The 27,769-nt window shown below is 38.0% G+C and overlaps 1 protein-coding gene across 1 annotated transcript in view; it reads left to right on the top strand.

Moving 5' to 3' along the window:
* Positions 1-25,979, top strand: part of SAMSN1 (SAM domain, SH3 domain and nuclear localization signals 1) — a 59,982-nt gene extending 34,003 nt beyond the window's left edge. Inside the window, exons 4-8 of the mRNA XM_010590359.3 lie at positions 281-410; positions 2,660-2,811; positions 8,351-8,557; positions 11,418-11,568; positions 25,372-25,979. Coding sequence (XP_010588661.1) covers positions 281-410; positions 2,660-2,811; positions 8,351-8,557; positions 11,418-11,568; positions 25,372-25,574 — 843 coding nt within the window. The 3' untranslated portion in view covers positions 25,575-25,979. The remainder of the gene's footprint in view (positions 1-280; positions 411-2,659; positions 2,812-8,350; positions 8,558-11,417; positions 11,569-25,371) is intronic.
* Positions 25,980-27,769: the final 1,790 nt, after the last annotated feature.

Below are 27,769 nucleotides of genomic sequence, written 5' to 3'. Positions count from 1 at the left end.
AGTCTTGATAAGCTATTCATCCTAATTTGCAACAATGAAGCATTATAATTTCAGTTGAATTCCACACTGGTTTTATCTAAAGAATTTTCCCGAGTATACTGTAAAATGTTTTGCTAGGAACTCAACTAAAGATTAATCATGCTCATATTTTGTGCTGATATATTCCTAACTACTTTACTGCTGAAATATGTCTTGTTTGTTAAATCAATGCACATAGTGAACATCTCCATGGAAGTCTGTTCTCTGCATTTAACCTGTGATACTTTATGTTTTACCGAAGGATGAGGAAGATGGAGAGGATACCCACTCGTGTCGGAACAGTGACCCCATAATTGGGACCCACACTGAGAAGGTCTCCCTCAAAGCCAGTGACTCCATGGATAGTCTCTACAGTGGGCAGAGCTCATCAAGTAAGGCTACAGACTAAGTGACAAGATTCTAGATCTGAGGTCCAGTTTAAGTTAATTAAAAACAACTCCTTTGCTCCTGTGTGCTCTTGTTTATCAAATTAGCAACCAAGGTTCCAGTGCTTGATAAGAGAAATGGTAAAAATGTAGGGTGTATCGAATCTGTATAGAGTTGCTATTGTCCAGAAGGATACATAATACATGAGACAGAATTATGTATTGTTTTAAAACTTTTAACACTAGAGTCAGCAGGGCTATCGAGAGATGCTCCAAAAAGGTTATGTTGGGTAATCAGATTGGCATCCCCCAAATAAAAATATATGCCGGGGAGAGGTGAAGTATGTTGTGTCAAATTTTTTTTTTAATTGTTTAAATTTAAATAAATGAAACCCCTTTTTTTTCTTTTTCCCTTCATCTCCCTTGTCTCTTCTGCCCTTTTCCTTCCCCTCCTGCTCTCTCTCCTCTTCCTCCCTCCCTTCTACCTCTTCCTTTTCCTGGCTCATTCTCCCTTTTACTCAGTCCTTCCCTCTCTCTCTCCTTTTCTCCCTTTCCTTTCTCACCTTCAGTCTCTCTTTTTTCTTCCTTTCCTTTCTTTCATTTATTTTTTCTCTCCTTTTTTCCTGAAGCATTCTGAAAAGTGCAGGACATTCACATCCATTCTTAACTTAATTTTTAGGTCTTGATCCTATATTAGTAAGTAAAAACAATATATAAATACTAAATGGTTGAGTGTAACCAATTCGGGGACAAAAAGGCATTAGCAAATGTCCAACAAGGCTTTTTTAATGAACATTGATATTTTTCTGAGAAGCGAAAGCACTCAGGATTTAGTCACATATCCTGCTACAATGTTCAGACAGAACTACTGATACTGCAGGGTGCCTTAGGGCTTTTTATGTGCAAACTGTTGCATATCCCTCTAATCTTTTCAGGGCTTTTAAATGTTTTTGCAAAGTTTATTTTCCATTTCCATTTAAATCGACTCTTTCCCGTTACTGAAGATGGATCACAAAGGCCAGATGTTTCAAATATTGTGAATTTTATTCCCATTCCACTTTCGGCTGTACAATGGTTATTTTGTGAAAATAACTAGTACGGAAACATTTGAGGAATCTATTTGTGTGTGTGTGAAATTTAGATTTTATTAATACTCATTCTTGCTGCAAGTTTTAAAATTCTAGACAGTGGTCTGGAACGTGGGGAGAATTTTATTAACTAGAATGTACCGTGAAAAGCCAGGATCTGAGCTAGTCATGGAAGGGAGGATGTGAAGCCGTGGAAGCGTGTTTAACTCTTATCATATATGAAGTAACTTCTGTGATTAGATTACTCCCCTTTCTTTCATACCAGTTCATATACAAGTTGGAGCATCTAGAAAAATCTTTACCTTATTTACATAAGGTGTGGTAGTGAAATGCAGCTGTCCTCACAATGAACAGAACACCAAAGGGCCGGACTGAAGGAGGAAGTGAGCTGATGACTGAGAATGGTGAAGAAACTGGAAGTTAACACCACTGAGAATCTTTCTTGCCCCTAGGCTGGCAGCAAAGGCTGGCATCTTCTTTCTTTCTTTCTTTCTCTCTCTCTCTTTTTCTCTTTCTTTCTGGCTAAAGATCAGAAAGAAAGAGAACCAGTGAACAAGGATTTGGACCAGTTTAGAAAGCCCCGTTTAGAACAAGTTTGAACCACTTAGGGGGACAGACTTCCAGGCCCACTTCCTCCTCGTCTCATCACACTTCAGGAGCAAAAGTGCCACCTTTTACATGCAGAGATGTTGCCTCGGAATGGCATTTGGTACATCGTAGGAAGTCTAGCGGATATTTTTGTGATATGTTATAGTGAACCTTGCAGTCTCACACCTTGACCCCTCTGCGATCGATATCACACAGAGTCACTTTCTTGGTTTATATGTCCAAAATTAATTGCCTGGCTTATACAGGGTTAAACCTATACCACCTGCCTCTCTAGCAAGTTCCAATACACTGCGCTCCTGGATCAAATCACAGAGACAGAAGTGAGAGGACATTTGGGTTAGTGGTTGGACCCAGATTGGCTGGAGAAAGGTTAGAAATAGCTCAGAGGAGAGAGGTCACTAATGCAGAGTGGCAAGAAACAAGAATCAAGCATTAGAAAACCTGGAGAAGGCAGCCATCCAATGCTTCAATATACTCATTCCTCATTTGTGTCCAGATGATGGTTCAAAGCATTACGAGCTCTCTGTAAGACGACCTCTTAACCTCTGCTTTCATCAGGCGGAGTAACAAGTTGTTCAGATGGTACAAGTAACCGGGACAGCTTTCGGCTTGATGATGAAGCTCCCTATACAGGACCATTCTGTGGTCGTGCTAGAGTGCACACAGATTTTACACCAAGCCCCTATGATACCGACTCCCTCAAAATCAAGGTGAGTGACCACCATATCTGCCTTCCATGTGGTTTGCCAAATACTGTGTTGTGTGGTCTGTTTAAGGAAGTATAGGCGGTGGGAACTGGAGGTGTGAGTGTGTTTTTCCCAACAGTAGAACTGAGAACTGGTTTACTATGACAAGAGCGGAGGTGGGGAAATGGGGGGGGGGGGTCACTCTTTTCAGGCTTTGATTGTTAGTTGCTGTTAGATAATGTAGATTCAGAGCCTAGCTAGGGAGGAAGGAATTTTCCAAAAACTAAGAGTCTCATAGGTTGTTGGAGGTGCCCACCTGTGCCTGGTACTTGTTGAAGTACAGATAATGAAGCCAAAGAGAGGGAAAGAAAGAAGATGGAGATATCAGGCAAGAGGCCAGCAGAGCAAAGTCTTTGGAAACCAGTGTTGGCAGGGCTCAACCAGCACTTATTAAGTTGGTTGCCAGGGGTAACTAGAGATCTTTCTTCTAATGATATTCCCTCCTGAATCCCCTCTTCTTACTTTTACCCTCTATTAATTTTATACTGCCCTAGTGGTGTAGTGGTTAAGTGCTACAGCTGCTAACCAAAAGGTCGGCAGTTTGAATCCACCAAGCCCTTCTTGAAAAATCTATAGGGCAGTTCTACTCTGTCCTGTAGGGTGGCTGTGAGTCAGACTTTACTCGAAGGCAATGGGTTTGTTTTTTCTTTTTTTGGTTATTACAAACTCAGAGGCTTAAAACAACCCAAATTTATTATTACCTCTCTGTTCTGTAGGTCATAAGCCTCAGCATGGCTCATTTGGGTTCTCTATCTAAAGGTCTCACCAGGCTGACATCAAAGTGCCAGCCATGGCTGTGAACTCCCATGAGGCTCAGGGTCCTCTTCTAAGCTCACTGTTTGTTGACAGAATTCAGTTCCTTGTGGTTGTTGGACTGAGGTCCCTGCTCTGTTGCTGGACATCATCTGGGGACCACTCTCAGTTCCCAAGGTCATGACCCTCTCCACAACATGGCAGTTAACTCTTTCAGGCTAGCAAAAGACCAGCTCACTGATGCCTCAAATCTTTTTCTTTTTAAGGGCTCCAATCGATTGAGTCAAACCCACTCAAATAATTTCCCTTTTAATTAACTGAAAATCAGCTAACTTGGGTCATATAATCATGAGTGTGAAATCCATCATATTCATAGTCCCACCACACTCAAAAGGATGGGATGACACAGGGTGTGCACATCAAGTATAAGTAACTGGGAGGGGTGGGGGACATCTTAGAGTTCTGCCTACGAAATCCTCTCATATGAGAAAGCTCTCTGCCTTCTATTCAGATTCAATCAACACATTCAAACTCCACTTTGCACTGAGTGTGTTTCTTTATGTTATCTCACTTAATGCTTGCACCATAAGCCTACGGGGTGCATGAGGTTAGCATCACTTCCTAGAGAAGAAAACACGATCAGAGTATTTGCCACTTGCCCACCATCCCCCATCTCCTAAGGGATGAATTTGTAATTACAAATCCTATCTTTGAATTACATTGTGGTATGCTGCTTTATGGAAACCCCGGTGGCGCAGTGGTTAAGAGCTATGGCTGTTAATCAAAAGATCAACAGTTCGAATCTACCAGGTACTCCTTGGAAACCCTATGGGGCAGCTCTATTCTGTCCTATAGGGTTACTGTGAGTTGGAATCCACTTGATGGCAATGGGAATGGGTTTTATGCTGCTTTATGAAAAGCCCTGGTGGTGCAGTGGTTAAGCTGTTGGCTGCTAATGGAAGGGTGGGCAGTTTGAATGCACCAGCCATTCTGTGGAAGAAAGATGTGGCAGTCTGCTTCCATGAAGAGTTACAGCCTTGGCAACCCTATGGGGCAGTTTTACTCTTTCCTACAAGGTCACAATGAGTTGGAATCAACTCGATGACAATGGATTTAGTTTTTGGTTTGGTATCCTGCTTTATAAGAAGCCCTGAGGGAACAGTGGTTAAACTCTCAGTTGCAAACCTAAAGATCATCAGTTAGAACCCACCAGCTGTTCTGTGGGAGGAAGATGCAGCAGCCAGCTTCTGTAAAGATTCCAAAACCAAAAACCAAACTCATTGCATTTGAGTCAATTCCAACACACAGCGACCCTATAGGACAGAGTGGAACTGCCCCATAAGTTTCTGAGAAGCAGCTGATGGATTCCAACTGCCAACATTTTGGTTAGCATAAACATTATAGCCTAAGAAACCCTATGGGGCATTTCTATTATGTCCTATAGAGTCACTATGAGTTGGCATTGACTCAATGGCAAGGGATTTGGTTTTGGTTTTGGTTTATGCTGCCTTATAATCCAGCACTATTTAGAAGTAGCTATACCATTCCCACTAAAGGTCTGCTGGAATGGTCAGGCACATATGTGGTTCATGTGAGCTTCTTTCAATAAATTTACTTAATGCGGTCTCAAGTCTGAGTCATCCTTTCTTTTGGAAACATTGGACCATTTAGTACCACCCAAATTTTCTAAGTCCTCAGTAGGCCAAACATTTGAGCAGAGGATAGTCACGGAGGAGGTTCAGAAATATTTGTACTTCTCTGTCACCTCCTCTGCACAGGAGGATATATGCTAATAGTTTTTAAAGTAAAATCAAAGAAACCCATTAAGGGACGTCAGACTTTCCTTTATCTCTATAGAGTTTTAGTTATTTCTCACACCTTTACACACTATATTTAATACACTGCAATTACACTATCTTTGGACCTTTAAAACCCATTGCCGTCTAGTCGATTCCAAGTCATAGTGACCCTATAGGTCAGAGTAGAACTGTCCCATAGAGTTTCCAAGGAGTGGCTGTGGCTGACTTTTTTTGTTAGCAGCCAATCTCTTAACCACTGTGCCACCAGGACTCCTTGGGCCCTTTTAGGAGGCTTAAGATGTTCATTTGTCTATACAATCTGAGTGGCAAAAGGATCAGCACATCAAAGAATTTCATTCAGGGGTTGCAACTTGAAAGGATTGTGATGGTCTGGCAACAATAGTACCAATAGAAGAAATATATTGTAGATGTTAATTTTTTCCATTTAATATCACAATATTCTACACTTAAAAGAACATAAATTGTAAAATTAGTTAACCTGTGTTAACTAATAACGACAATAAGTTATGGATGTTTTTATTACCTAACACTCAAGGCACTCAACTCTTCCATTTATCCCTAATATGCTATCAAATCAGAGTAAGCTCAGCTCGGAGAATTAGGAACTTGTTCCCTTCACTTAGCTCCTTACTTGTTTGTATGAAATGATTTGAAGTCCAAGTTCAAGACCTAGGGAAAGTGTTCTCATAGCCTAGTAACCAACACAGGTGGAAGGGCAGTAGAAAAGTACACACTAAACACATTTGACACAGGTTAGCCTGCCACCTTCCCTACAATACCGTGCACTACCATTGGTCCTGCCTCAGGTGATTTTTGTGGAGCTTTTTATAGGAGTCTCTCAGTGGTGCAGTTAATGTACTCAGCTTCTTACCAAAAGGTTGGAGGTTCCAGTCCACCTAGAAGTACCTCAGAAGAAAGGCCCAGTGGTCTACTTCTGAAAAATCAGCCACTGAAAACCCGATGTGCTCCAGCACAGTTCTACACTAATATACATGAAATTACCATGAGTCGGAATTTACTCCACAGCAAATGGTTACTGGTATTATAGGACACAATAAGAATCCTGCAGTTACCACTGAGGATTGAAACTACTGTTTCTATCAAGGGTCTTATCCAGAATAAAACCGGGTCTTTGTCTTTGCTTGGCCACCTGTGGGCCTTCCTAGAATGTGTACTTTTTATGAGCTTAAAAGATAACAGGAAAAATGCACCAAAGGGATGCCATGCCTAGAAACTCCCTGTAGATCTTTTAGGGGATTTTCCCCACTGCCTAGCTGAAGCCATCTAGCATAGGATTTGACTCCTTATAATTTAAGGCAGTAAGACTCAAAATAACAGCTCACAGGGCCAGAAAGGCAGATGATCATACATCAGAAAGACCAGATCTTTCAATCGTACTGAATTCTAATATTACAAATAAAATTTGTATTTTAGATTGAAGAACACACATTTATGGAGTAGCAGGAAAATATATATTCTTAATAGCAAACTTATGGCTTTGTTTGTTTGAGAGTAGTCCCTTAGCAGTGCCAAAAACACTACACTCTGTAATGTCATCTCTGGAGGCAGGAAGTTATAAGACTCAAAGGAGTATTTGCTTAGAAATCAATTTTCTTTACAAAGAACTGCCCCAATGTGGTTTTCTACTCTTGCCAATATCTAGCAGTTATTAGCCGATTAGGGTCCTTGACATGAATAAAGAAAAAGACCAATCCCATTTGTTCATCCCAATGTGCTCCATTCATACTTCAACTAAAACTTGGCTGCAGAGCTCAACTTAAATGTTATCTTCTCTAGAATAAGAACTATGTAACATAATTGGTACACGCATGCTTTTCTTACACATTTGGTGAGTTCTGAACAATTTCATTATTTTATATGAATGAAATACTTTAGATGGATTTAATTTATATTGTAGATTAATTTTTTTCAGATCAAAAAGAAGCATGAGCAGAGTGATAGATTCCTCTCTCTTCCCTTTTCCCAATTAGGAAGCCCCTCAAGGAATGATGTCTTCAGCTTTGCTACATATATGGCTTAGACAAAACCAAACCATACCCATTGCCATCAAGTCTATTCTGACTCATAGCGACCCTATAGGACATAGTAGAACTGCCCCATAGAGTTTCCAAGGAGAGCCTGGTGGATTTGAACTGTAGACCTTTTGGTTAGCAGCCGTAGCTCTTAACCACTAGGCCACCAGGGTTCCCATTGCTCAGACAGTATGGGTGAAAAGAGCATCATGTTTCTATTCAGAAGAGTTGGTCTTGAGCTTTGGTTCTGCCATTAACTTCCTGTAAATTTTGGCGATGTCATTTAATGTTCATGTTTCTTTTATTGTAATACTTAAAATAATAATCATGATGCCTCATATATATATATATATTATATATATATATACATATGCATAAATGTCACAGGTTTGTCGTAAGCATAAAATGAACTAGTACATGCAAAAGTGCTTTGTAAATTACATTGTGCTCTACAAATAAATATAAGTTGAAAAGCTGATATGATGACACAAACATAAATGTGTCATCAAGCATATTTAGGAGCTTTTCTTCAAGCATGTTGAATTCTTCATCATTAGTAGTAAATTATTTCCATTTAAGAGTGTTTCTTCTTAGTTTTATTTTTTTTAACCCTGAAATTCTTTAGTATAATCCCCTCATTATTCCAATTTTCTATGAATAAATCTGTTCCTGTCAAGTCGATCCCAACTCATAGCAACCCTATAGGACAAAGTAGAACTCATAGGGTTTCAAAGGAATGGCTGGTGGATTTGAAATGCTGGCCTTTTGGTTAGCAGCCACGTTCTTAACTACTTTGCCACCAGGGCTCCTTTCTATGAATGGAATCATAGAAATTCTAACAATTGTCAAAGCACCAGGGTTCTCTGAAATCGGATTTGGATCTTTCTTTTCCTTTAGAAAGGAGACATTATAGACATTATCTGCAAAACACCAATGGGAATGTGGACAGGAATGTTGAACAACAAGGTGGGAAATTTTAAATTTATTTACGTGGATGTCATCTCAGAAGAGGAGGTTGTCCCCAAGAAAATAAAGTCACACAGAAGGAGTAAGAGGGAAAAAACAAAGACTCTGCAGGAGTTCTTAGAGCGGATTCACCTTCAGGTAAGCAAACCCAGGGTCTGTTTGGTCTGTTCAGTTGGGTTGCATGTGGATGGCATAATTTAGAAGAGAGAGAATCTATGAGCAATTTTTTAATCAAATAGGAGTTTGTAGTTCAGCCCTAGTCACTATGGCAAGCTGCAAGTAGCACTATTATTGGCTTTACAATTTTTTTTCAAATTTCACAATTATTATGGAATCATGAAAATTTTAACTTATAACAAAAAACATAATTTCTGCAGATTGCTTCAGGTACGTAATTTGAATTAACGTTTGTGTTTCTCATTTAATTCAGTATTTGTATAGTGTAGTTAAAAGTGGAAACCCTGGTGGCGTAGTGGTTAAGTGCTACGGATGCTAACCAGAGTCGGCAGTTCGAATCTGCCAGGTGCTCCTTGGAAACTCTATGGGGCAGTTCTACTCTGTCCTACAGGGTTGCTATGAGTCGGAATTGACTCGACGGCGCTGGATTTGAGTTATTTTAGAGTGAAAAAATACAAGGCTTACAGCAAAGGAAAATGGGTTTTCTAAGAACAGTTCTTATTTCTCCTTTATTACTTTATTAGGCAAGGACAGGTCTTGATATAACATCCTTTGGACTAAACCCTAATGGTTCTGAGCAGTGACAGTGGAGATTAATGTTGAGAAAGTGCAGTGAAAAATGAAAAATACCTAGGAGGATAAAAGACCCAAAGAATATGCGTAAATGCGAATGATAAAAAGAGCATGAAGAGTAAAGATAGAAGTCCAGTGAAGTGAAAGGAGGAAAAAATAAAACAAGCTGTATTTTCTATAGGGCAGAGATCAAAAAGTTGAGAGGAAATAACTAAATATAATAGTTTTAAAAGTAATTGTTGGAAAATAGTGATCGTAAGACCCAAAATTATTGTGATAAGAAAACTGTGTTGTTTATAATGTAAATATTTCTTCCTCGCTATATTAGTAATTTTTTTTGAGAAAATACGTACCTTGTTAAATGGTGTATACCTGCAATACACTTAGTCTCACTTAATTTACTACATCCCAATTCATTTCTAAAATTAATTCGGAAGTGCTTTGATAGTTTTCAAAATTCATCAAGCCAAGTAAACTTTTTGTTTTTCTAAATTATGTAGTTATGTTTCTGCCTACAGACGCTCTCTAAGCCTCCTAGTCTTACTATTACCCATACGTACGGGTACATACTGATTGCCATCAAGTTGATTCCAACTCATAGCAACCCTATGAGACAGAGTAGAACTGCCGCATATGGTTTCCAAGGAGCGCCTGGTGGGCTCGAACTACTGACCTTTAAGTTAGGAGCTGTAGCACTTAACCACTATGCCACCAGGGTTTCCCTAGTGCCCCCGAAATGAGACATTCCTTGGTGGAAGTACAGATTTGAATCCTACCTCTGCTGCTTATTCTGTGAACTGTAATAAAACCAGGGTTGAAGGAAATTAAGTGACTTACCCAACAACCCACAATAAAATGTTTATGGATGGCAATTTTGGTTTTCTTTCTTCCAAGTCAGTGTTCCTTTCAGAATACATTATTTCTAAAAGAATCACCACATCTTCTGTTTTTGTGTTGTTATTTTTAGTGAAAAAAAAAAAAAAAATGAGGGTCTGGTAATAAGTTCTTCCTGATTGCTTAAAACTTTTAGACTTCCTCCTCTCCAATTTTAATAACAAAAATAAGGATATTGAAATTGTGATCAAGTAAAGTGGGAGGAATTTTTGAAGAAGCTGAAAAAGCGTTCAACTTTACATTTTTATCCTGTTAGAGAGAACAGAGGATAAAAAAATAACATGCAGACTTCGAAATCCAAAGCCTATGTTTTTTAAACAAATATATATTGATGACCAAAATATATATGATCAGAAAAGAAAACAATACTTTTCCCAACTATAGTGCTTTTGTGCTTAATAAAAGCTTTTAATTAGTCTGAGATTACTTAGGTTTATATAATGTCTTTCAACCAAAATGCTTAATTAAGAATTTTTTTTACATTTTTTTTTTTATTGTACTTTAGGTGAAGGTTTACAGGACTAATTTCTCATTTAACAGTATACATATTGTTTTTTGACATTGGTTCACAACCCCATGACATGTCAACACTCTCCCTTTTCAACCTTGGGTTCTCTGTTACCAGCTTTCCCGTCCCCTCCTGACTTCTAGTCTTGTCCCTGGGCTGTTGTGCCCGCTTAGTCTCTTTTTGTTTTATTTTATGGGCCTGTCTAATCTTCGGCTTATGGGTGAACCTCGGGGGTGAATTCAGTACTGAGCTAAAAGGGTGCCCGGGGGCCGTACTCTCAGAGTTTCCCCAGTCTCTATAAGGCCAGTAAGCCTGGTCTTTTTTGACCAAAATGCTTAAAATAATTTCCATGTAGAATTGTATCTGCTTCAAAATCATTTTTAAACATACCCCAAAATGTTAATGAGAATAGATGTTTTTACAATCAAGTTAATAAGATGAGATATAGATTCAGAAATATTGCCATAATATGCTTTATTGTTAGAGGCATTTTATTGATAGACTTAAAAATAACTAGCTCTGTCAATTTAGCTAGTTGAGAAGTGAAAACGTGCCAAGTGGGATGAATGGTGAGCCATTTAATTGATCCATCATTTAGCATTGTATAACAAAAGGTAATTATTTCTTCTTCATATTTCTCCTTCAAAAGGAAAAGACCATGTAACATACCCCTTTTTAAAATGGCTTAGAGTTCATGTGTCAAAAACCAGTACAAATAAAGTTAATCAAAAGTCTATCTGCACTTTTGTTTTCATATACATTTGTGCACTTTCTTTAAATCTAAAGAAAACTAAAATATTTGACTCTGACTAGATTATATTATACATATTTTTTTTTCATCAATAGGAATATACCTCAACACTCTTGCTCAATGGTTATGAGACTCTAGAAGACTTAAAGGATATAAAAGAGAGTCATCTCATTGAATTAAAAATCGAAAACCCAGAAGACAGGATGAGGTTACTATCAGCTGCTGAAAATCTCCTCGATGAAGAAAGTAAGTCTGTGTACCCACCTGTCTCCCTAGGTGATAATCACAGTTTGAAGTAAATAGTAATATCTTTAAAAACACGGCCCTAGTTTTATTTACTGAATATTATATAAAGCATTATTTCTCATAAAATAAGCATTTTCATATCAATTTTGAAACACTAACTCTAGTCAAATCTATAATTAAGAAGAGGAACCTTTTCTCTGTATTGGGCTCTTAGGAAATCAAAGGACTTTTCTGGGTATTTCATTTTGACTCTGCAGAGCTATTAATTTACATGCGAGAAGATGCCTGCATTCCCAAAGGCTGGGGGAGTTAAAGACAAGTATTTAGTGACAGTATGAGCCATTAGTGAGAAATGTCATACATGGCTTCTTTAAAACAATACAGAGCATGACTCTAAGCTAATGAGCCTTCACTGCACACAGGAAAATTCATTTCATTCTCATACAGTCACATCTTCTACATGTTTATAGTACTCTTTCAAAATGTTAGAATAAAAAAAAATGTTAGAATAGCTTGCAAAAATATTCGCACTCACTTTTATTATCTGAGATGGTTCTCTGTAAGTATGAACTGAAGATGGAATAATATGTGCAGATTCACTGATGGCAGAATACTGGCTATGCCAACTGGGTTTGTAAAGACAGGATGGTGTTTATTTTTACAATTGCACTTCCAGAACACCCTTCTTAAAGAATCTGGTCAGGCCCCAAAACCCTCAGCTCAAGGGGTGCCAAACTCTGCAAAAAGTATTTTATGTGAAAAAAGTAAAAGAGGATGGACTAATTTTAAAGTTGAAAAAGAATTTAGATCATCATAATCTAACCTCTTTCAAAAGTAGTAGTAATAACAACTAGTAACTACCTTTTTCAAACACATTTTATGGATGAAACTTTGGACCAAGTACTTTATATTTATTACCTTGTTCACTGTTCACCATGGCCCTGTGAGATAGATATTGCTGTCCCATTTTTTATGATGAAAAACCTACAAGATAAGTAACTTGTACAAGCTCTCATGCTTAGTGAACTCTAGAGCTTGGATTTCAATCCAGTTTTTGTGATACTGTGCTCTACTTCCTAACACAAGCACAGCCCAGGTGGGAGCGAAGAAGACTCCTGCCTGCCAGTTCATGGGCTCCCCCATACCCTCTCTCTTAAGTTCCATAAAGTGAGCATAGATGCATAGAACATATTTATTCTATACTGGCCTTTATCTAGTGGGGATTAATACCCATTTTTTAAAAGGTGCTCCTTACTTTCTTTTTACTTGCCATCTTGCATTTACATAGAACTTTATCCTTTTCAAAGGATAAATTTTTCACATGCGTGAAAAATTTACACCAGTAGAACCGATTTCGCCCTTATGCCTAGGTTTTTAAATGAATTCTTTGACATTGTAGAGGCTGGAAGATGAAGAAGAGAGGAAGTTGGAATCACAGAGGCAGACAAAGGTCAAACTTGAGAAAGCAGACAATTTGCTCAACTGTACAATCCAAAACAAAAGTTATCAGTGTAAATTGATGTGGCAATATTTTCCAGGTAAACGAGGCAGTATCCTTCACATCTTGTCACTCCAAGACATGGTTCCTCACTATATACTGTTTAGTCAAAAAATAGATTCTGTGGGTTTCTTGGAGCTCCTTGGTGGACGATGTTCAGTGTCATTGCCAATACTCTCCTAAAGAATTTCAGATTGAAGTAGAAGGAGAGAGAAGAGGGAACATTTTTTTAACACTTATAAATAATTGCTTTCCTACTATAACATCATGTAGTAGTTGTTAGTTGCCAGCGAGCAGGTTCTGACCCACGGCCACCTTATATATAACTGAAAGGGACCTTGCCTTGTTCTGTGCCATCTTCGTGATTGTTGCTCTGTTTGATTCCATTGTTGTGGCTATAGTGCCGATCCATCTTTGAGGGTTTCCCTTCTTTTCACTGACCCTCTACTTTACCAAACAGGGATCAGTCCCTGGAGAAGGACAACAGCTCTGTAAAGTGGAGGGTCAGAGGAAAAGAGAAAGACCCTCAATGAGACGGACTGACACAGCGGCTGCAACAATGGGCTCAAGCATAACAATTGCGAGCACCGCGCAGGACCAGACAGTGTTCCATTCTGTGGCACCTAGGGTCGCTATAAGTCAGAGCCCACTTGACAGCACCTAACAACAACTATTTTACCAAACATGATGTCCTTTTCTAGTGATAAGTCCTTCTTGATGATATGTCCAAAGTCAGCAAGCCAATTTTGCCCGTTTTACAGATGAGGAATTATTTCAGAGGTAAATTGCAAAGAAGTCAAACAGCTAGATAAGTAGTAGAGCCGGGGTTTGAATCAAAGTCAGTCTGCTAGTTCTTTCTTCTACATATGAAAACTAGTAAATATGGGAACAAAAATGCATATTTGAAAATTGAGGTTTGCTCCACTTTGCCAATTTTCTGAAGGGCTGCACTTCGGTTTTCATCTCAGAAAATGGAAGTTAATATTGAAGTGAGAATGCAGCAGTATGAGCCCCTGGGAAGTGTAGACTATTGTGACTGCCTTGCAACAGGGTGGAAAAGGCCTGAAAGGCTCCTCTGCAAGCAGGGCTTTCAGCCACAAACCAGTGGCAAGCAGGGACCCACTGGTCCAGTGCCAAATGCTTGTGTTCACATCATCTCTTCATTCCACCTCCCTCATCACCTATCTACTTTTTCTATTAAGAAAATAATAATGTTTTGTAGATCATATAGTATTAGACCTGGATGTGACTTTATAAACCATCTGACCCAAATTCTTCCTTTGCAACATGGGGGAACTAAAACCAGAGTATCCTAGTGGCTCTCCCAAGGTCGTATATCTAGAACCCAGTCTCCTAAATCTATTAGAAACACTTTCTACTATGCCCTTTTCTCTGAAACAAAACATAATACCTCAAAAGCATGAAGTGACTTTCAGTGGTTGATATTAAAAAAGGACAATCCCACCCGCAACCTCTGCATGTTATTCCCCCTTATAAAACTTCAGGAGATTGTACTTGAAGGTCACTAGAAGTTGATTGCTTAATAATAGCCAGTGGTGTACACACATACCCACACAGAGCCAGATTCTGGGTGATGAAAAATGGAAATGATGCAGATTTGACCAGTGTTTGTTGTCAATACACTTTCCTGAGATTTTTCTTATTTTAATCTCACAGTCTAAAGTAGTATTAGAATACACACATCAAAAAGATGCGCACTGCGTGTTAGGCTATTCTGACTGAAAGCGATTTATCTTACATGAAACTGCTTTGCTGGAGAATAAAGAAGAATGACTGCCATTTGGTGATAAGATGGCGAGTCCTGATGATTCGGCCCCGTACTGCTGCATGCTTATTTTTATCTCTTCTCTTCTCTGTGAATCATATCGTCTACAACCAAAGATTAAATGCACAACCTCCATGTACCTTGAATATATGCTTATACAAAGCTAACACATTATTAAAAACAAATGCATGTCACAGTCATAGGTTAAAAATAGTGGGCTTTTTTGGGGGGTGGGGTGGGGATGAGGCATACAAAGAAGCCATAATTCTGTGTACGCATTTTATTTTGATCATTGAATAATGTCAGTTGTTCGAGGAATGTCAATGAATTTCCCCGCTTTAGAGCCTTGCTGCCTGTTAGGCTGGGAACTTGGAGAGCTTGGCTTTGCTGATTATTCAACACAAAAAATTGTGCAGAGCAGGCACCTGTGCTGAGGATAAGAGTTAGAAGTTTGACGTAATGTAGAAAAGACCACAAGGCTCGTGTGAGTTTTTTAACGCATCAAGAGGGATCAAGAGGACCTGGGATGGGATGGGAAAAAGGTATCTAGCACTTAGAGCAATCAATTTTATTTTTCTCTTAGGCCCAAATAGATAGCATTCGCCTCACTTTGACCTTGGAAATGTAAACCGGATTAAACTTTGTAGGTCACTGCTTGACAGGAGGTAAAGATGCCTCTCCAACAAGCTGATAGAAGGGCTGGCGAGTGGTGTTAGAGCCGATCACAGGATTACCTCTGGAGGAGGTTCTCCAATCTGGCAAGGCCAGCACAGAGATATTCTGCATTTGCTCCCATGTGGCATTAGAACTGAGCAAAATTAGGTCACTGACTCCCTCAACTGGGAATCTAAATGAGGTTAGAGGGAGAAGAAAAATTGGGGTGAACCTCAGCTCTTGAAGGAGCAAAAGAGCAGAATGTGTTTATTTTGTGCACCGTTAGGGTTTCTCTATTATCTGAATTTAAAATTGGTTTGTTTACTTTGAATAAATGTTCCCAGCAAGTAAAAGAGAGAATAAGGGATGTGTGTGTGTATGTGTGTGTGTGTGTGCGTGTTGTTCCATAAACTAAACCTTCAAAACCCCTTTGCCTTGCTTAGTTAGAAATGCAGAATAAGATAGTCAACTGCTGTTTATAGCAAATATTTTTCTTTGTTCTGCACTTGTTTCTCTTTTCTCACATTTAGAAGCCCCTTGATGTGTCTTAAAAGTGTGTTTATGAGAATGTACACTACTGTTCTTGGGGAAAGGAATGATGGGAATATTTCATTTTCCCTATAGCACATGGATAAATAAAACTTAAACTGGAAAAAAAAAAAAACTTCTGTAACAGGATAAGCAAACTTTACTAGGGTCTGTACACAGTATATTTTAGATACTCACAACCTTTGGTTACAGTGTCAAATGAAGAGGAAGGGGAAAAGGTGTGTTGTGTGCCAGGCTGTTGGCACCAGCTGTGGTCACAGCGGCTCCTCATTGCTCAACCATCCCCAGTTGTGCCTTTCTGACTGCCTACCTGCCCAAAACGGTACAGGACAAATGGCAGGGCGCAGCCAGGAGCCTGGAACATGAGCTGCCAGTAGGAGAGATCTGTAGCTTTGCCAAGCAGCAGTCCAGCAGTTGGCCTGACAGCGTGCCAGGGTAGGCTGGTGTCCTAGCCCCTGACATGTGTACCTGAGGTTTCCAACCCACTTGCCAAATAATTTGAATTTAGACTCAAGAAATTTACAGCTTTTGAAGAAAGATATGCTGTCTGCACATGCTAAGTTGAGAAGGCACAGTTGCATTTTGCTTTTAGGTATTTATAAATATGTATTTAATGTCTATGTCTAGTCATTAATGTTTGACTTTATGCAATTGAATGTCTTCAGATTTCCTTTTGCTTTTACCCGCTAAGATTTTATTTATGATAGAGGCCATATTCTGTATTATACAAAACACAGTGAAGTGAAAGATAAGCATTTTTACTCTTCTACCAGAGCACAATCACTAGAGAAGAGAGTTCATCGGTTTTTCAGCTCAGTCACCTGAGGCCCTTGTAATGCCTGTATTCACAGGGCTCTCCTGTACTTGTTTTTGTGTTGCCCTGTGATTGTGCTCTAGGCATGGCTTTGTAATGGTCACCCTGCCAGACAAGGCTGCGTTCTCTATTACCATTGTCCATTTTCAAAGGCCCTAGGCCAGTGTTTTACATTCAAAACAAAAAACCAAGCCAGTTGCCATGGATTCAATTTCAACTCATAGAGACATCATGTGTTGTAGAGTAGAGCTGCTCTTTATGGGGTTTTCTTGGCTGTGACCTTTCAGAAACAGATCGTGAGGTCTTTCTTCTGAGGCACCTCTGGGTGGGTTCAAGTCACCACCTTCTGGTTAGTAGTCAAGCGCTTAATCTTTTGCACCAACCAGGGACTCCTGTGTTTTCCATCCAAAATAAATAACCAAACCCATCACCACTGAGTCAATTCCGACTCACAGTGACCCTGTAGGACAGGTCAGAACTACCCCATAGGGTTTCCAAGACTATAAACCTTTATAGAAGCAGACTGCCACATCTTTGTCCCTCAGAATGGCTTGTGGGTTCAAACCACCGACCTTTCGATTAGCAGCTGAGCACTTTAACACTGCACCACCAGGGTGCCTTGCTTGGCATCCAGTGAATGGTTAACAAATGCTTGTAGAATGACTAAATGTTGAGTGAAGAATGAGGAGATTTGCAAATTGCGAATAACCACTTTTTGTTTTTCTGATTAAAAAAAGTAAACGTCCCTGCAATCCCACCTCTCACAAACAAATTCTTATAACATTCCAGTGAGCATTGCCATGTGTTGTCAAGATATTTATTTTATACATATACTAACTGTGTATGGGTATGTACAAAAGTATATATGAATATAACATTTTTAGAAAGTAATAATCTCAAAAACTACCAAAGTTTAAAATGTGTATACAGTACTTTTATATCCAGAAGTTCCAGTTCTTGGAATTTTTCCCAGAAAGTCTATCAAGCAAATGCATAAAAAGGCTAGTAGTTAACAGTTAAAAACTAAAAGCCATGTACACTTTCATCAATATAATTAATTTTCTAAATAAATTAATACATAATAAAGATGTTAGAACCTTGAGAGAATGAAGTAGAGCTCTAAGAGTACTGATCTGAAAACTGTCCAAAACATATTAAATGGTAAAAGTAAATGGTAGACGAATAATATGTAGGATATCCTTATTTTTTTCAAGTAATAGTCATTTTTAAAGTAGTGAAATTGGATTACATTTTAACCATGTCAAGTAGACAGAATTAATTTAACTGTAAAAAACATGAAATTGATTTGCTAAGACTCCTAATTAAACAATATATAATGAGAGTTTTTAACCTTATTTGGTCATTATCAAAATAGCCAAATATGACAATAACTCAAATGAGGGTAAATATTTCCTGAAACCAAAGCCTTCCACCAGGGTTTATGTTTGGATTATGCAGAGTAGTAGCTAATAAAACCCAAAAAAACAAACCTATTGCTGTTGAGTCGATTCCAACCCATAGCGACCCTATAGGATGGAGTAGAACCGTCCCATACGGTTTTCAAGGAGCGCCTGGTGGATTTGAACTGCCAACTTTTTGGTTAGCAGCCATAGTTCTTAACCACTATGCCACCAGGGTTTCCAAGTAGCTAGTAGTGTTGTTCATATTGGTGTTGACTTATTGTGACCTTGACTGAGTATGCCTCTGCAGCCAGCACAGTGCAGTGGAGGATGCCATGGCTATAAGTGAATCTATCTCCCCACTGCACAGCTCACTAGAGGGTAGACTAATACACTAGGATACAAATGATTTTAAGATGGCGAGAAAACAGGGAGAGCCATTTCCACTCCATATTCTCTCATGGCCTCAGAAGAACAACAGAAACTGGCCGTTTTTCCATGAAGGAATTACTTACTGTCTTTGTTTTGTTGTGTTTCCAAACAGCGCGTTAGTATTCAAAGTAAATGAATTCCAAATACCACTCTAAATAGAAAATTAAAGTATTTAGGTAATTAAAAGACCTGCTGAAGATTAAATCAGAAATAACTGATAGTTATGCTGTACTGTCTAGTAAACTTTATTCCCGTAAAAAATGCTGCCTCTGGACGAGTAACTAGAGCCGCAGATACCTGGATAATGGTCACTCTTGGGTCTGAGTGATTTAAATAGGGTGACAACATGAGGATGAGGTTTGATACATTCTAAGATGGGTATGCCTGGTTTTTTCACTATGGAGATGACACCAGACTAGAGGAAAAAAGTTCTTAGAGCCAAGTAGTATCTTTATTTGAATGTCAACAAAATTCCTTACCTGGATTTCTTTTTTTTTTTTATTTATTGTAATTTAGATAAAGGTTTACAGAACAAACTAGTTTCTCATTAAAAAGCTAGTACACATATTGTTGTATGACACTGGTTAACAACCCAACAACATGTCAACACTCTCCCTTCTAAACTTTGGGTTCCCTATTACCAGATGTCCTGTCCCCTCCTGCCTTCTAGTCCTTGTCCCTGGGCTGTTGTGCCCCTTTAGTCTCTTTGTGTTTTATGGACCTGTCCAGTCTTTGGTGAACCTCAGAAGTGACTTCATTATTCAACTGAAAGCATGTCCGGGAGCCATACTCTCAGGGTTTCTCCAGTCTCTGTCGGTATCTGGCCTTCTTTAGTTCTGTTCTCTTTAGTTAATTTAAATGTTATGTTCTTTTATTTAAAAAAAAAAATCATTTTGTGAGCACTTATTTCAGCCAGGCATTTTCCTATGTCCTCTAGATTATATTGTCTCATTGTACTTGGCTCATAGGCTTCACACCTAAGTCAAATAAAGCAGGAAAGTTAAAATCTGGAAGATTTTACAAAGAAATCTGGGCAAGTTCAGCAGAAACTAGTATTTTTCATTTTTAAGATGTACTTAACTTTCCAATCTATGACTGTAGGGCAGATGCCTCTCCTTCAAGTATGAGAACTTTTCCCAGAATAAGAATCTAGTTTGATTTCCTTAAAGCTGTCTTCACTTTAAGTGTAATTGAGATTGCCTATACTTAATTAATTAAATGTCACAACTCCAATATAATTATTTTATGAATAATTATATTAGTTGTCTTCTGTTTTAATTACCATGCCACTCTTTTCTAAATCGATGACTATCTTAAAATGTTGAATGATGGGCTTTATATAATTCCAATTCCAAAAAAATTTGGGTGAGAAATAAATGGAAATATATTTAATAGTTACATTAGTTCTTCATAATAAAATATTTTCTAAATAACTTTCTCCTTGATATATGATTTTTATTACAAAATAGAATTGTGTCGGGCTGCTATCTAGACTTCCTCTTAGGCTTGCTGTTAGCTGGCAGGAATAAGAGAGAGCTTTTTGCAAATTACGTAATAATTATTCAAAATAATCAGACTTGTAACTGTACAGCTTTGGGGATATTTGTAAGTCATTTGGAGAATTTATTGAAAAAATTATAACATTTTATTTTTTGTCTTTTTTCATTAAAATGATATAACACATATAATCTGAGAAATATAGAAAATATACGTAAATTTATAATACTTTAATTTGTGAATTTTTTGCATAGATGTATATGTTTTTACATAATTTTAAAAAAAATAGGAACCCTGGTTGCACAATGGTTAAGGGCTCAGCTGCCAACCAAAAGGTTGGAAGTTCAAACCCACCCAGCAGCTCCATAGGAGAAATACCTGCTCATCTGCTCCTGTAAAGATTACCGCCTAGAAAACCCTATCGAGGCAGTTCTACCCTGTCACCTGGGGTCACTGTGAGTCAGAATTGACTCAATAGCACAGAACAATAAAAGAACACATAAATTATGTATCCTGATTTTTTAACTTAACATGTTATCAAAAATATTTTGATATAAAAAGATGTACTCATATTTTATGGCAGGTCTGTAGTTTTAGAATGAAACTGTTTCTTATTCCAATGCGTTACTTGCCTGGTTAGCTCGGATGATTGGACCATGGTACAATACTAATAAAGGTCATGGTTCCCAGAAATTGGGTAGGTCAGTTAGCTTTAATCTAGTTCATGGCCACAACAAAGGAATGAATGACTTACAATGTGGATGCGTTAGTGTGAATTCATCACCTCTGCTGGAAGAACCACCCATAGCACAATCCCTATGTTATTAATGTCAGGATGAAAAGAAACAAGGTGGAGGAAAATCTCGACCCTCCAAATACCAAAACTGAATTCTGTATAGCTTTCATTTCCATAACGTAAGATAATGACCTGCTTTTCTTTTTATAGTTGCAGTTGAGGGGCTCCAGCTGATCACCTGCCTGAAATTATTACAAACCTGGTGGGAAGCATTTGGGGAGGCATAGTCATGTTTCCATTTCACTAGGAAATCATTTAGCAAATTACTGCTCTTCTGTAAATTACTGTGCTGAATAACTTTCATACTGAGAAACTATTTCCTTTTTCATAAAAATTGTAGAGGAAAGGATTCCACAATAAATAACCTATATTTAAAACCCACCAATTCCTAGAACTTAGAGAATGCGATATGCCATTTCTTGAGTGGAATTAAAAACAAGTACATTTTATTGGTACTATTAGAAGATGGCATATGCTCTGATAAAGTCAGTTTTTCATTTATTGTTTACTCTGGTACCCTTCGAGGTGAAGGTATGGAGGCCTCTGAGGGTGAAATAACAACCTGCATACTTATCTTTTGAAAGGAAAAGATCTAAGTTTGACTAATCTTTTGAAGGGAAAAGATCTAAACTTGATATCAGAGATCTATAAGCCTAAATTTATATTTAGAAGAGAGTTCCACCATTAGTAATTGATCTAAACATGGTGTTTGAGGCAAGCAGTTTGTATTATGTCTAGTTCTGTTTAGGATTCAGTCTGAAAAGAAGTAACTCAATTCTTTTAACTCCATGTTGAGGTGGTAGGACCATAAGTAATCTGGAGGAGATATGGACTTATCCCCATGAGCAGTAGAACTAAAAGTCACGCTCCAAATATGATGACCACTGATTATGTGGCAAGAACCGAACCAAAGGACTAAATTATTGGCCTTTTCAAGTAACTTAGACAATAGAATACTCCTCATTTCATTCCAGTGGCAAGAAGATGGAAAAGTAGACAGGGGAGAAAGCAGTTCCTCAGAGAATCAGGCCCCATTTCAGTGCTGCCTTTTTATAAAAGAAGGGCTCAGAAAAAAAGTGAATGACTTTTCATAGTTACCAAGGATGAGAGGGAGAGGGAGGAGGAATCACTTTCTAGATAGTAGACACTTGTTACTTTTGGTGACGGGAAAGGGAATGCCAAATATGGGTGAAGTCAGCACAACTTGACTAAGGTAAATAAAGACATTAAGAAGTACACAAGGAAAAGGCACTATTTCGGTAAATGCTATAACATATACAATTTTGCAACAACAGTGAAAGCAACCAAAAAATGTATGTGTGGTTACATAGGTAGATATGGATGCGTATATGTGTACAGGAAGACACATGCGAGTAAATGCGTGTGCATGTATAGGTGTCTCTGTAGGCATATGTATACTACACGTTTGTGTGTGCTGCATATACATCCACGTATGTAACAAACCACATAGGCGGCACAGTTAAAGAGGCTGCCTAGACACAGCCAGACAACTCACAGGATTGGTTTACTGGGTCAAAAGCTTGGGACTCTAGTCTCAGGCGACAACTTAGTCAATTGGCATAACAGAGTTCACAACAATGATGTTCTACATCCTAGTTTGGTAGGTAGCACCCGGGGTCTTAAAAGCTTGTGAGTGACCAGCTAAGATACAACTACTGGTCTTTACTCATATGGAGCAAAACAGAATGAAGGAAATCAAAGGTTCAAAAAAGAAACTAGTTCTCAGAACAAATAGCCTGCAAGAACCACAACATCTTCTAATCCGAGACCAGAAGAACTAACTAGATGATGTCTGGCTACCACTACCGACCTTTCTGACCAGGGACACAATAGAAAGTCCTGGGTAGAATGGGAGAAAAATGTAGAACAAAACTGAAATTCCTAAAAAGGACCAGAGGCTAGAAGAACCCCCGAGACCATCGCCCTAAGATACCCTTTGAACTTGGAACTGAAGCTATTTCTGCAGGTCACCTTTCAACCAAATAATAGATTGGCTTATAAAACAAACAATATCACCTGTGAGTAATATGCTTCCTTAAACAATTAACTGTTTGAGACCAAATGGTCAACAGTTACCAAAAGCAAAGATGAGAAGGCAGAGAAGGGAAGGGAAGCTAAATCAATGGAAACAGAACAAACAGAATTGAAAAAATGAGTATGCTGACACATTGTAAAAATTGTAACCAATGTCATGGAACAATTTGCATAAAAAGTGTTAAATGGGAACCTAATTTACAGTGTAGACTTTCACCTGAAACACAATAAAATATTATTAAAAAAAAAAAAAAAGGTGAAAGAAGCTCATTAAGTAAACCTCTCCAAGCCTAACGATGGTTATGACTGCTAAACATAAAACACTTCATAGCTAAAATTTAAAAATAACAATCACAATAGTTGCATATTAAAAGTAAAGCTCTTTATACCTAGTACTGAACTCTTTGGGTGGTGCAAGCTGTTAACCCACTTGGCTGCTCACCAAAAGGTTGAAGTTTTCGAGGCCATCCAGAAGCACCTTGGCGAGCTACTTCTGAAAGTCAGCCATTGAAAATCCTATGAAACGTAGTTCTCCTTGGACACACATGGGCTCGCCGTGAATCAGGGTCAACTCAGCAGTAACTGATTACTGGTTACCTAGTACTAGTTATAACATCGCTAGGTCTGAGATTAGAATTCATATTTAAGTTGTGGCAAAGGCAGAAATGATTCAGAAGAATGACATAAATATGGTTTCATTATTGTAAATATCAGCCTTGAGGAAAGGTCAAAAGAACTATTCTGATTCATTCTGAAGATGAATAAACAATTTTTATCATTTTCTTCCAGCCTTTTTCAAGCAGTATTCCTTATCTAAATAACAGAATGCAGAAAATGATTTGAGTTACTATTTTCTCAATTCTCCCATGGATGCTACATAACTAGTGCTATTCCAGTTACATTGAAGAGACGCCAAGTCATTACATACAGGGATGCATTAGGGTAAAAAAAAAAAAAAAATTAGGGTACCAGAGCTTAATTCTCTCCTGTCATGTAGGATAAGAACAATTGGATACACAGTGGGCCATAAACTAATGTTGGCAAGATATCTGGAGCCTATAGAACACATTTAAAAAGCAGGATACATACAGGCAACATAACGGATGGATTTCTTAAAGATAAGTTACTTGGCATTGTAACACTTGGAGAAAAATTATACAATTCCTTCTTCCAAGTTGGGATTTATTTTCTTCTCACCAAATGGCATGCAGTGTATGGCCTCTGAAGGCAGAGGTTTTGCCCCACCTTGAAATGTGCTTGCCGGGTTCTTCCCATGTGGTGCTCTTCAAATGTCAAAAGTGGGGATGTCCAAAGGTTAGAAGGGGAAAGAGGAAGGTACGCTAAAAGCTAATACGGCTGAAAGGTGGTGACTTAAGAGTCTTCTGTTTGAGGAACTCAGTTCATGATGCAGAGAAACACCCACCTATTGGTGTCAGGGAAGGCCTGGAAAGAAATGTCACATTCACACAGAGAAAGATGATGCTAAAACATTCTTGAAAAGAGCAATGCCTTAACTATAAGGCTGCTTTAGGTTCTTTGGAAATACCTTTTGTTTCTTCTCTAATTTTTTTTTTTTCTAAAAGATAGTGCTTGCTGAATCTAGAATACTTCTTTGATGACACAGAACATAATTAATTGTTATTCAGAACTACAAAGTTGTGGAAGACAAACTAAATATCTATGAGGTAGATTCAATGGAAGTTTAGGTGTTTTACTCTCTAAAATCAACCTGATTTCTTATGCCTTTTTTTCTGATCAATGCAAACATAGGAAAATTCTAGATGCTTACATTCTCATTAGTTAAATTCTAGGTAATCGGAGTTCTACTGTACATTGTTGCCCAGGGTGATCTTTTATTCATTAAACCATGTTACCATATTCTGGAATTGTTCGTAAAGCTCACTGTATTGACTTGGATTGTACATTTAAACTACAAATGGCTTTTTCTAATGATACTTTAAGGAGTATTTGGACAAGGCATCAGTCATACTGTGGATACAATCTGCTTTCTTTGGCAACTTATTATTAATGCAAAATGAGAACCCATATTGACCTTCACTTGTGCAGGCAGTTCCCATGAATTCCATGGAACTGTAAGTGAGCAATAAGGGTAAACTCTGCCTTCTGATAAACAGTAGCTTGAATATTTGAGAGTAAATATCTGTTTTTAACTAACAAATATATTTTTCACTTGCAGATGTTTCAATTGTAATGAAGCCAAGGTTGGAACAGTAAAAATAGAATAGTGTTTGAAGATGAGTGGGTGCATGAATGAAACTTGTTTTAGCTTTGTCTAATTCCTCCCCTCTTTTCCATTTACAGCTATTCAAGAGCAAGAAAATGAACCTGTGTCCTTACCTTTAAGCCCAAACATCTCCTTAAATAAGTCACAATTAGATGACTGCCCAAGGGACTCTGGTTGTTATATCTCATCAGAAAACTCAGATAATGGCAAAGAAGACCTGGAGTCTGAAAATCTGCCTGACATGGTACAGAAGATTACAATCACAGAGCCTAGTGACTGAATACCCATTCTCCACTAGAGACCTACAGATCCTTTTTAACTTTTTGAGCTAAAAGATCAAGTAAGACAGGAATATTTGTAAATACAACTCAACGTGCTTTAGTCTGAAGGATTGTACATAAAAGTTTATATTGCCCACATTTCCACTCATTGTAAATAACATGTATATTATTTTAAATGCTTAGTGTAAATGTCTCACTTGCCTTATTAGAAAAGATACAGTGTAAGTGTTTTTGTAGGAGGGACATGCTTTATTTACATTATTTTACAAGTGCAAAACGATAAAATCTGCAAAAAAAAAAAAAGAGCCTCCTACCTTTATCGCACCTTCCAGCTTTGAATTTGTGTCTGTTTTTTATTGAATAAATGGAAATAGAGCACATCTCTGTTTAATCAATTTGCCCAAGCAATATCTACGTTCGTTTTTTATTTACTGTTGAAGCGTGAGTTAGTATTGGAGACATTTTATCTTGATCCACGGTAGAGTTTCTATAATTATTATGGTTGATTTCCTTCCTCTATCCCCTGGTATAAAATACAGATAACTATATATTGTCAATCTGATTTAGTAATACTAATTTTAATAGTTGTACACATGTTTTGTCTTTAAGCATAAATATTTTTAATTTTGAAATACCCTAATTTTGATAATTAAAAAGTCTATGTGCATATCGGAGCCCTGGTTAAGAGCTACGGCTGTTAACCAAAAGGTCAGCAGTTCAATCCACCAGCCACTCCTTAGAAATCTTATGGGGCAGTTCTACTCTGTTCTGTAGGGTCATTATGAATCAGAATCGAATCGATGGCAACATTTCTTTTTTTTTTTTGTTTATGTGCATATTACATTTCCCAGACTAGTGTTATTTAATGTACTTTAATATTAAATCTTTAAACTATCTTGTACCCGACAAGGTTTTATGCTCAGTCCTCGTGTTTGTTTGTTTGTTTTTAATTTTTTTTTAGTGATTCCCTCATTGATTGTCTTAGCCTCAGTCTGTCTCCTAAACCCCAGATCTGTGGTATCCACCTTCCTGAATACCCTCAGGAAGCAATAACTCAGCATGCTGAAATCCTAGATTTTCTCTCCAAGTTCATCTCTTCTTTTTTATTTCCAACCTTTCTCTTTAACCTAGCCAGTCACCCAAGGAATGAAATCATTTCTCACTCTATCTCACGGCTGTCTTACTCATAAAGATTCAATAAGTGAGCAAGTCCTATGGATTCTGCTTCTAGAAAAGCTTTCATAGTCCTGGTTTATCTACATTCCCACGGTCACTGTCTTGCTTTATTTAGATCCTGATGGTCTCACGTTTGGACTATTGCAATTGCTTTCCAACTTACGTCTGTTCTCCCAGTGCCTTACCTTTTAACCCATCCTCCACAGAGCTTCCAGAAAAATCTTTCTAAACCACAAATACATCACGTACTTCTCTGCTTAAAATATTTTGGTGGATCTTTATTGTCATTGGTGCAATATTTAATCTTTTTTCCAGGGTGTATAAGGTCCTTCACAACCATTTTTTATCTACCCTGTGAGTCGTATCTTTCATCTCCCATCCCTCACTCTACAACCCAGTCATAACACTCTGCTTGCAATTCCCTGAAGCCACTATGGACTTTGTAACTTTTCATATGCTATTTATTTTCTGCAATTACTCCCACTGTTTCCTACAACATCAGTCTCCCTCTCCTCTCTCTCTTAAGATTCATCACAAAAGTTGCTTACACTGTGTAGCTTTTCATGATTCTCTTTGGTGTTCTCTTCTTTGTGCTTCCACACCACCTTGTAAGCATCTCTGTTGGTCATAGCACTTATCATTTTATGCTTTATTTAGATGACAGTTATCCTTCCACAGAGTGTGACCTCCCCGTGACTGAGATTGTTTTTTTACCCAGTACCTAATGTAATTCCTGGCACACAGTGGGCATTTAGGAAATGTTTCCTAGTGTGCATTAAAAATAATGATTATTTGTATACAATGATTCCATCTATATATTTAAATCAGTCTACTCAAACCTATAAATAAATATCTTCCAAAGTTGTCTAGAATTTTTTGAAACACATAAAACGTATTACCTTAGGAAAAATCAGGAAATAAAAAGGGTTATTTCCAATGCTGGGGGTCAGCATTGCACTGGTGATTTCTAGTATGTTTTTCCAGACCCAGGACATGTAATTCCATGTGCAGAACCTAC

Source organism: Loxodonta africana, chromosome 20 (genome assembly GCF_030014295.1).
Source record: "Loxodonta africana isolate mLoxAfr1 chromosome 20, mLoxAfr1.hap2, whole genome shotgun sequence".
Classification (NCBI taxonomy): Eukaryota; Metazoa; Chordata; class Mammalia; order Proboscidea; family Elephantidae; genus Loxodonta; species Loxodonta africana.
Note: the sequence above shows the minus strand (reverse complement) of the source record. Positions and strands in the feature narration are given on the sequence as shown.